Source organism: Macadamia integrifolia, unplaced genomic scaffold (genome assembly GCF_013358625.1).
Source record: "Macadamia integrifolia cultivar HAES 741 unplaced genomic scaffold, SCU_Mint_v3 scaffold2013, whole genome shotgun sequence".
NCBI lineage: Eukaryota > Viridiplantae > Streptophyta > Magnoliopsida > Proteales > Proteaceae > Macadamia > Macadamia integrifolia.
The window spans coordinates 92804-103859 of record NW_024868462.1 but is presented as its reverse complement, the minus strand read 5'-3'; the positions used below and the strand labels follow the sequence as shown (position 1 = coordinate 103859).

Here is an 11056-nt window from a genome sequence, read left to right as displayed (position 1 = left end):
AACAAACGGGACCAAAAAAAGGATACTATACTCGTATAATTAAGGAATTATTACATGAATACTTGCATCTAATATTCAAAATAACTACAGTATTCAACACTAATGCATATATATATCTCATGTCTCATTATAAGTTTTATGACATATAATTGAATATCATCCACTACCAATTCTAAATTCATACAACACACATGTATAAGTTTTAAGATAGAGGTATAGAGGTTGGATTCGAAGAAGATTGAGAGATTAATGTAAAATAGGATGGGTTATGTGTTTAGTCAAAAGGGTAAAATTTCATTTCAAAGCCTCACTTAACAGAGACTGATGGTAAGGGGTCGAAGCATAATTCCTGTCCGGTTTTACGGTTCAGGCCTAAGGGTAAAACCTGGTTACACATAGCCATGCCTAACTTGTATAACAGATCAGTCGTGAGGAGACTCAAAATAAAGACGTATGTTAACACACAGTGCCTTTGGACTAGTGGAGCTACACCCGGGGTGTAATATACCATAGAAGCACTTATTTAGGCCTTGTTTATTTGACGGATAAAAAATGGTGGAAAACTTGCGGGGGTGGGTCCTACACGTTATGGGTTGAATTGACAAGAAAATGGAAGGAAAGGAAACAATGGAATATGTAATTTTTATCCAGATGAGATTCTATGGGAAAGAGAGGAATTAGAGATGGAGTGGATTTTCTATGGGGAGGAGAGGAAATAAAAGGAGGAGAGAGAGATAGATACAAAACAACCTTCTCATGAAGTCCTACGAAGAGTAATCGGTAGGCTTGATCGATAAGAATTTCTTGTTGCCTTTAAGCATTCCTCATTCAAGTATAGGAGATGAAAAGAGGAGGAAGCATGCTTGCACTCAAGTAAAAAACAGAAGACATCGGTTGGAAAGATGGCAAGGTATCTTGGTCAATAAGAAGAAAAATGCACGGGTGTCACCAGTTGGTTTGACAGATCAGCCCGATTGAAAAATCTGCCTCTTGAGATTAATTGGCATGTTCCGTTTATTAAATGTGTTGGGCTTCAGTTTGGACTGAATATCAATCGATCATTCCTAATGCAAGGGTCTAGCTCGATGGTCGCCTAATTGGGACAGACTGCCTAAGAGCCTAACTCAACCCAACACGGTTAAATCCCATACAAAGTCCACGTAGAACATCTTTAGAGTCCCTTTGCTAAGCCAGAAATGTTTAAAGCATGTTTAAAGTCTGTTTAGTTATAAATGGCTAAGTGGCCCATATAAGCCCAGCCTAAGACCTGGTTAAAGAATAGTATTCGATTGACCTTTATAAATGGAACCATGCCTAGTCTATGATAACCGATTACTTAAATGAATTGATTATGCTATGAAATCCTAAAGTAAGAAAGACTGATTTAGCCAGACTAAAACCGACTCCATGGCCAATAGATGCATCTCCTTTATTTCCCAGTATAAAGGACCTTTCTCCAAGAAAAACATAAAAAATAAGAAAGATATAAAATGACCTTACACTAGCTAGGTTGTTTCTTTTAACCACGCGAAAAATGTTTAGAGTACTAAATTGTAATAAAGGGTTGTGAGTTGTGATGGAAACAATAATGGAATGAATGGACCCAAATAGGTACACATGACAAAGGCGATAAAACCAAGCTAAAACACCACCTCTGCGTGTCAAAATCCTTTTCCTTCAATTCATCCTTTGGAGGTCGTCGATAACATAACATAAAATAGAGTTGATCAGGACGTATAGTCATGTATCACTAATTTTTGGTTTCTAATTATGAAGAAGAAGAAGAAGATAACTAATTAGCTAAGAGAATGAGGCATGTGAGGAGAAATTAAAAAGAAAAATAAAAAATGATGATTTATAGATCTTGGTTGAGTATGTGGACACGAGTTTGAAAGTGTTCTTGATTGATTGGGGTCGTTTTCTTTCATTCCACCACGTACAATAACTCACTTTTTCCGTTCTTCGTTTTGGTGAGTGTTTACTGATTAACGCTCATTCAACCTTGTTATTTATTGCTTTGATTGATGATTAAAGAAGCTCCAAGAATCAATCCTGTCATTCCATGGATCCTCGCGTGGACCCATGCCTTTATTTCTCTCTTTCTCTCTCGTTTGTGTTTTCCTCATAAATTTATGCTTGATAATAATCGTAGTTTGAAACTGATTTTGGTTAAGGCACGTTGTTTGAGTCGCGTCAAAATTTTTGAAAAATTGAGTAAGAAACCTGTAAACTAGGTTGGGGTAAAAAATGACAAGAATAGGTCACAAGACTCACAACTAATCTGAGTCCAATGAGATTCGATTTTTTTCATCTGAGTAATAATAAAATCAGTAAATTTGATCATTTAAAAAAAAAAATTAAATTATTCCAATTGAGTTGAGTAAAATTGTTAAAAGCCCTCGATTGACAGTTCGTTGAGAGAAAATGAGAATCTAAGCCCCTCTACAACTTCTCACAGCTAATAACTGCAAAACTTTCCTCTCATCTTTTTAGTTTATCAAATTATTCATAAACTAAAGTGTGTACAAAATGGAGTTGTATAAAACCTTACTAACAGAAGAATATATGTCTATTTTTTTTTACTAATTTTTAATATATATATATATATATATATATATTGAAAATAAACATGACTTTCCCTAACTAGGTTTGATCAGGCCGACGGGCCAGATATTCTGAAGACGAGTAAGTAAAAGAAAAAAAAAACTTGGTTTTCCAACTATACTTAGAATGGGATGAAGAAATGGAAAAATGAGAAAAATAAATTATCCTTTAGTTGAACAGTTATAATTGAATCAAATCTCATGCATCACCTGATCACCATGATTTTAATTAATCAATATTAATATTACACTTAAAGGCCCACCTAATTATCTTTAATCAATATCATTGACTGAAATAATTCAAATTGGGATTAGTGGATTTTGTATATACCATTGGGTCCGTTAATGTAGATGAAGGAGTACTAGCATTTATAAATATATTTATGCAGGACTTGATGGTTCCTTTAAATAACTTTGGCTTGGGCAACCTTGATCCGGGCCTACTTGATAACTCAGAACTGCCAGTAATGTTGCACATCTACCTCTAGCTAGTGAATTATACAGCCCAAGCCTTGCATGAGATGGAACTGAGCTGACCTAGCTAACAGGAGAGGTTGACCTCCATCTAATTATTAGTTTTTAATATCTACAGAACAATAAAATAAATATGTATTAATAAAATCATAAATATGTACATAGGTATAAGTTTAATCATAAATATATATACCTACTAGATATTAACGAAATCATAAATATGTACGTGTGTATAAATTTAATCATAAATATATATACCTACGGACAGAAATTTAAGATATGAATATTTATATGGGGTAATTTTATTTTCTATTTCAGAAGAAAAAAATTAGATCAAAATTTCAAAATATTACCACGCAATATCTAGAGAGAGAAAGAGAGAAAGAGAGAGATTATATTGTTGCTAGAAAAAAAAAATCTAGTGAAGTCGTTGAAATAACATTAAATAGAACCATATTAATTCCTTAACATTATGGTAAAAAGGACATATCTAGTGCACGAGGTTCATTCTACTGCAGGATCTGAAAAGGGTAATAATGTAAGTAGACTTACGCCTACTTCGTGGAGAAGCTGTTTCTAGACTCGACCACTTGGGTTCCTTGTGCTCATAAGATTTGTCTTCGAGTGTCTTCTAGACTTTGCGGAAAATCTTATCCCCATAATTCTGTACAATTAATGTTTTTTTTTTCTTTTTTCAATAAATTTGATATTACTTATAAAAAATAAAAAATTTACCGTTGCCCGGATGTCGACCACCAGGTCCTTAATATTATGGCATATAATCATATTGGGAGATCAAGAAAAAATAAATATAGAGTAGCAATAAATTTCTACCTTCTGGGAAGAACTGCTGATGCATGTGAGAATGTGACCAGAGAGAGAGAGAGAGAGAGAAAAAAAAAAAGAAAGAAGAAGAATTAAAAGTCAAGTGAGTCAGCGGGACAGATCCGTGGGTGAAAAATGAAAAGTAGCTTCCTCCCATTTCTATATATAGAGTCGATATGTTAGTGGAGAAGTTTGTGTAGTGCAGACTTCAGAGTATAATAGTATAGAGAGAAAAGGTGAAGCTAATAATAGGCCATGGGGAGGCCTCCTTGCTGTGATAAGGTAGGTATCAAGAAGGGTCCTTGGACTCCTGAAGAGGATATCATCTTGGTTTCATACATCCAACAACATGGACCAGGAAATTGGAGATCAGTGCCCACAAGCACAGGTACATTTAAATAAAGACCCAATACCTTTTCCATCTTCTTTTCTTTCTTTAATTGATTTTTCTTAATCCCCCAATGCTTATTCAAGATTTCTCAAAATTTCATTTCAGTTACACAGCTTATAGTTAATCAAAATACAGTTTTCTTCTTCATTGTTTTCATGATTTTATCTAGAAAATATAGTTATTTTCTATTTAAAGTTTTGTTTAGGAATGAGAATTCAGTGCTTTTCTGATCTGATTCTCTCTCTTTCTCTTTTGGTGTATTTAAAGGATTGGTTAGGTGCAGTAAGAGTTGTCGGTTGAGGTGGACTAATTACCTCAGACCAGGAATCAAGCGTGGGAACTTCACTCCTCATGAAGAAGGGATCATAATTCATCTGCAAGCTTCATTGGGTAACAAGTAATTCTCAAAATCTTATTGGTATTCAAATTTTTAATTATATTGAAGCACTCAACCAATCACAAACTACTCATTCCTAGGGAGATTTTCTCCACTTTCTATCAATAGGATCTATTTATAGACCCCCATACAATATCCCTTATTTGATCTTCATTGACAAAATGGAAGTCATCACAAACATCTAGTTTTCATTCTTGAGGGTAATCATATCTTTTACTCTGTTGCTTGCATAAGTGGACATAGGTAAATTACCTATACGTATAAAGTTTAGCTATATATTTTGTAGTGAGGGTTCTTTCCTTGTAATCAATCTGAAAAAAAATGAGAGAATGAGTGGTTATAACCCTATTCTTCATTGATAGTGAAATAGATCATTTATTACAGTAGACATAGACAATCTTATCGTAAATCTTTATATTGTGTGATTATTGTTTGTTTTTCCACTATTTTCTACATAGTTTTTAGGATACTCATTTTCTACCGTGGTTTTTTTTTTTTTTTTTTTTTTTTTTAATTGAATCATGACCATTTTCTTTTCTTTTTATTTCATCTTATTATCAGATGGGCAGTAATAGCTTCCTATCTTCCACAAAGAACAGACAATGATATAAAGAACTACTGGAACACCCACTTGAAGAAGAAGATTAAGAAGTTTCAAACAGCTCTGGACCACCGTCATATAACATCAGGTTCAACCACCTGTCAGCCTTCTTCTTCCATCATCTACAGTGAGAAAAAGAGCTTTGATTCCCCCAACCCTTCCTCAGTCTTCATGTTAAACCAGACCCCCTCCACCTATGCTTCGAGCACTGACAACATTTCAAGACTCTTAGAAGGCTGGATGAGGTCTTCTCCAATGCCTAATAATACTAATACTGGTGGAAAATCCCAAGAGATAAAGCAACAAAGCAAAAGAAGCAGCAGCAGTAGCAGTAGTAACAAAGATGACAATAATGATAACATGACCAGCAACAACAACAGCTACCATCCAAAACTTGAGCAAGGAAGAAGCTATGACCTTGTATCTCATGAAGATTTTGAATCTCTTCTATCTCTTGATAATTGGAGCAATATAGGTTGGAACAAGTCTTCCTGTGACTCTATGCATGGGCCTCAAACCATAGACACCGACCATAGGGAACAGAAGTTGGAGAATCGTGAGCCTCTTTCATTGATTGAGAAGTGGCTATTGGATGAGACAACAGGGCAAGGAGATGAAATGATGGAGCTATCTTCAATTTTTTGATATTCTTTCAACTTTCTTTTGAAGTTTAAGCTACTAGTATAAACAGAAGAAGACTTCTAGTATAAAAAGTCTGTCATTTTTAGTTATACCTTACTGGTAAGGTTCTCAAAAATTAAGTTGGGGACTTCTAAGCCAACGTAGGTAATATTCATTAGTTTATCTATTAAGGATCATCAGAGAATAAAGTTACAAAAAATAAAAAAATAAAAAAATTATTTTGGATACATATTTATATTGGATGAGAAAAAAGCTTTTTGTTTTTTTGCAGGCTGCTAGTGTTTACTTCCCTCTCACTGTCTCTTTCCTGTTTTAACATGTGGGCCAATTTTCTATCTTTCATTAAATATACCATTTTTCTACATACATTTTGCATGTAAGATGCCAATATAAGTAGGTAACGTGACATCTATCTATCTATGTATATCCTATACAAATATGTATACTTCAAAAAAAAAAAAAAAGTTGGTACAATTTTTGGCTAACTTTTCAAATGATAGAAATGGCCCCAACCTATCTCATACACGAACCCTACGACAACAATCGACATAGAAATTACATACTCTCCACTTTTGTATTTATGATCACACACCGATCTTCTTATCCATTGCCTACCCACAGTGCTACCCTCCAAGTATGATTTCTGATTGACTCACTCCATGCATGTATACAATCCTATCTCCCACCCTGAGGTTGGGCCCCTCCTGGGGTGCACACCTTGAGGCTGGCTTTTCCTGGGGTGCGCCTCTCTGTCCCACCCAAAAAACACTGCCCTTTTATTTATTTATTTGGTTTGCAAACCTTGCAAGACCAACAAAAACATAGATATGAGTAATATAGGATTCCTATGTTAGAATCGGAGGTTTCCATGTAATTGATGTATAGACTTAATTCCATAACCTTTAGTCATTATATAACTTTTTGCCACAACTTTATTAGTTCATCATCAATCCTATAAGAAGTTTTGTGGGTGAAATTGGAGGTGGTGCACTCTTTTCTCAGTAGAAAATACACTGATACTCCTTCAATCTTGATAATATAGATCATACTGCAAAAGGGTGGTCATATACCAAGAGTTCAATTCAATACAGGGCACAAATATTAAAACAATACAGTTCTTATCTTATGAGGCAGAAAAATAGAGATAGGTTTTGATATGCCATAAATACAACAGACCAATAGAAAGGCGCCATGTCGACGCCTAAGAAATAGAAAAGGCACGTGGCCTCACAACAAACAGGGTGCTTACAAGGGAGTAGGTGATCACAAAGTCTCCTAACGAACAGGCAAATAGAAAGGCACGTGAGCACTCACGTGACCTCACAATGAACAGGGTGCTTACAAGGGAGTAGGCAAGCAGGAAGTCTCCTAATGAATAGACGAACAGGAAGGCACATGAGCACGCACGAGACCTCACAAAGGCCAGACAAACAGACAAGCAAGGATATGCAAGCGGGCACGAATATATGGGGAGACCACAGAACGAACAACCACACTTAGCCTTTACATGAACTATCCTTTGCACACAAACCCTGGTCTAACTAAATGCCAAAACTCAGGTTCAAGGTTTGACCAAGCATGGCCCCCAGTTACTTAGCCAAGAAGTAACGCAGGATTAGTTGCAGGTCTCCCAATTGTGTGGATACAAAGCAACCACAAGTCAGTTATTAGTAGCCTGACAGACAGATGGAAAAACCCTACTAATCGATGTATAGAGGAAGCCACCTACCGAAAGGGTACGGAGGAAAAGACTCGTCAACTGTTAGGATCTCAATGGATACATATGAAGCCCACGAATCAATCACCGGGATCGGATGTACAAGAGCAAGAGTCCACCAACCATTATGGCCCTAACATGCATGCGAAGGACCACCAGACCGACCAAGGTGTCCACCTCGAGAAAAGGAAGCCCTAGGTCTAGGTAGAGCTAATGGGAGAGGGGCTATATAAAGAAAAGGTCCTAAAGGAAGAAGGTATGCAATCTTGAATCCTCATAGCCTAAATGCTTTTTCTTTCTATAGCAATTCTAACTTGAGCTTCGGAGAACCTTTCCTGTAGATCGGCTCCGAGATTAGTTCTTCATCTGTGATCTACAAGCAGTACGAGAGGAAGGGTTGGAATATGAAGTAGCAACTTTTTCTCATGGGCTTGAACCAATAAGTCATTTAGATGTACTTCTTATACAGAGCATAAAAAAATAAGAATTACTTGGGTGATGGACATTAGCTTATTTAGGAAATAAAATTTAAAAAATCTAAATACTTTTACATAAGGTACAGAAATTAATAAAAAATAGAATGGTCAATATATAACGACATGTACGTAGATGGGCAGTTGGGTTATTGTATTCAGTTCTATGACATTGCTGACCTTCACTTTCTTAAGACTGCTATGAGCCTATTAGGGAGGATCCATCTGTAGGTTGCTCAGATGGTTAAGGTGAATTGGGGATTGTGTGGATAGGTGTACGATCCCAGGTTTGATTCTCCATCTGTGCATCTACTATTTAAGTGGAGACCGTGGAGCTAGGTTGCTGTGCTAGTCTCCCCGAGGCTTAGTTGATTTAAGTGGAGACTATATCGGGGGGTTGTTGTGCTAGTCTCCCTGAGGATTAGTTGAGGTGCGCATAAGTTGGCCCAGACACCTTGGTTATATATATATATATGTTAGGGAGGATCCCTCTGTAGGAAAGAAGTTGTCTTTTGCTATAAGAGACCATATGCTTCGTTTGGTTGCACGAGGAGTTAAAGGGAAGGAAAGTGAAATTTTCATACTTAAAAAAGAAATATTTGTAATCATTGCCCCTAATAGGGTGGGGTTGCGTGCGAATCGAGTGACGTAGGGCAAAAGATTACTTCGTACCACAATGATCTCTCTTTTATAGGTTTTACGGACCAATGCCTGCTTCTTCATACGGGGAAAACAATCATAGATATGCCGGTCATTAGAAGGAAGAAGCACAAAAAAAAAAATATTCCTCGTGTATCATCTATAGAAAAACTGTGAACGGGGCCTAGCAATCCATACTGTATTGAAGAGGTTCCTAAGACACAACATGGAAGAGTCATGTGACTATATTATAAAATTCAAATTATTCCATATTTGGTTATTGAATTTCACTTTACTTTGCATCCAAAACCCTTTGTTATAATATGTCAAATAAAAATTACATGTAATATGTGTCATTACTAAATATGGTTAAACAAATAAAATAGTTTATACAATCATATGGGATCACATGGACTAATGATTATAAAAATTCCATTTTTTAAATATGAAAGTTTCACTTCCTTTCCCCTTAAATATCCTTACAACCAAACATAACCACAGAAAATGTTTAAAACTGAAAGGATTGGGAATGTGTATGCACTACAATGATCAGATAATCACTTGCTCTATTCTGGGTCTCATTGTTATGTGCCAAATCAAAACTGAGGCAGTTGAAGTCATTCTGATACTGGCTCTACATTGTGCAAAAGGCAGTAGAATGTCCTTACTTTAAAAATCTTCCTTTGTTGGCATTATATGAACAACCGAACACAGTTTTCTATAAAACAAGCAGCAAACCTGGAGTGCCATGTAGTGGAAGCTAGCTATGATATGAGATGTGTATCTTCCATAAAGGTTTTGGAATGTCATTTCATTGCCTAAATACCTAGAAAAATAGCTTATGTGAGGTTTATGGAAGAAATGTCTTCAATCATATATGTGTATTTTCATATCCTACAAAATTTCATGGTTCTATTGAGACCATGTTTTAGGCTTTTGATAATAAAAATTGTATATGAAAAATAGTTTTCATATATATATATATATATATATATATATAGATAGATACTAGTAAAAGCACACATGAATTGGCAAAACTTTTTTTTGTTTGTGTAGACAAAAATTGCAAATTCATCATGTTTTCACTTATTTCCTACACATGTAATCTTATGTTGGAAATTGATGACTATTGATACTTTTAAATAAAAATTTGCTACAAGCAAATTTAGCTCTATGTGAAAATCATGAAAATAGATATATCGTTAAAGATGAACATTTGGCAATAAAAGATCTTTTTAATATAAATCTAAAATCGGTGTAACTATTTATTCATGTGGTCACAAGTCTGTACTCTATATAACAAATTTAAGGGGTTTAGGTTTTATTTTATTTTCGTAAGAAAAATCATTTATGACACAATCTATATATAGCAAATTTAAGGGGTTCAGGTTTTATTTTAATTTCATAAGAAAAATCATTTATGGTACAATCTATGCTAATGCTTTCTGTATATGCTCTCTTCTCAAACCAATGCCATGTATTACATTTTTTTATTACTAATAGTCAACATAATGGAATTAATATAAACTATCATTTCTCATCTACAGCTAACTCGAAAATGCCTCGTATTACATTTTCTATGCTAATGCTTTCTGTATGTACTCTCTTCTCAGACCAGTGCCATGTATTCCATTATTTATTGCTAATGCTGGCAAGCAAAACTATCATTGCTCATCTACATGCTGACTCAACAATAGCACATGTGGATCTATAGACAGTGATAGAGACTAAAGAGCTCTAGCCTAATTAGGACGTGGAAAGCATAGTTCTTAACATTTCTTTAATATCAATCCAACAGCTTTTGTAATCTACATTTGACCAGTTCACATCAAAACTCTACAAAGCAATGCATAAACACTCCATCACCATAATCAAAGTATGCTAATTCCCATATGTTCAACATATTGAATCAATATTGTTTTATTTTGGAAAATGAGAGGAATCCAGAAAGTTACCTAAGTTTACTTTTGGGTTTGAAAACCTCTTTTGTTTCCAATCATTCAGCTTCTTACTTTTCCCAACATAAATGAAAAATTGCATTTGTGTTAGGATAAGTTCTTCATGGTGGGGGGGAGACTTTACTTTCGATATGTTGTTTACATGGTGATGTCGCATGGAAATTTGTCAAATCGTGAAATGAGTTCACAAAATTTGCACTCAAGATCTGGAATTAAAGAAGTAATAATTTTTCTTATGCGTGGATTGGAAAATGGAGGAGATATACAGTCAAAACTCTTAATACTCCATTATTTAGACTTTTAACACTATGGCCTCACTCAATCCTTCTCTATTTC

The 11056-nt window shown here is 35.1% G+C and overlaps 1 protein-coding gene across 1 annotated transcript; it reads left to right on the top strand.

Moving 5' to 3' along the window:
• Positions 1 to 4105: 4105 nt before the first annotated feature.
• Positions 4106 to 6236, top strand: LOC122065433 (transcription factor MYB60-like). Its single transcript, XM_042629250.1, has 3 exons — positions 4106 to 4290; positions 4561 to 4690; positions 5252 to 6236. Exons 1-3 carry the CDS (start codon positions 4158 to 4160, stop codon positions 5934 to 5936), a joined length of 948 nt encoding a protein of 315 aa, XP_042485184.1. The 5' UTR covers positions 4106 to 4157; the 3' UTR covers positions 5937 to 6236.
• The last annotated feature ends 4820 nt before the right edge of the window (positions 6237 to 11056 follow it).

What these genes read in the sequence shown, in the direction of transcription:
- LOC122065433 (XM_042629250.1), top strand. Translation starts at nt 4,158, where the DNA reads ATGGGGAGGCCTCCTTGCTGTGATAAGGTAGGTATCAAGAAGGGTCCT. An exon ending in ATCAGTGCCCACAAGCACAG is followed by an intron (nt 4,291 to 4,560) that starts GTACATTTAAAT and finishes GTGTATTTAAAG; the next exon opens with GATTGGTTAGGTGCAGTAAG. An exon ending in CAAGCTTCATTGGGTAACAA is followed by an intron (nt 4,691 to 5,251) that starts GTAATTCTCAAA and finishes TCTTATTATCAG; the next exon opens with ATGGGCAGTAATAGCTTCCT.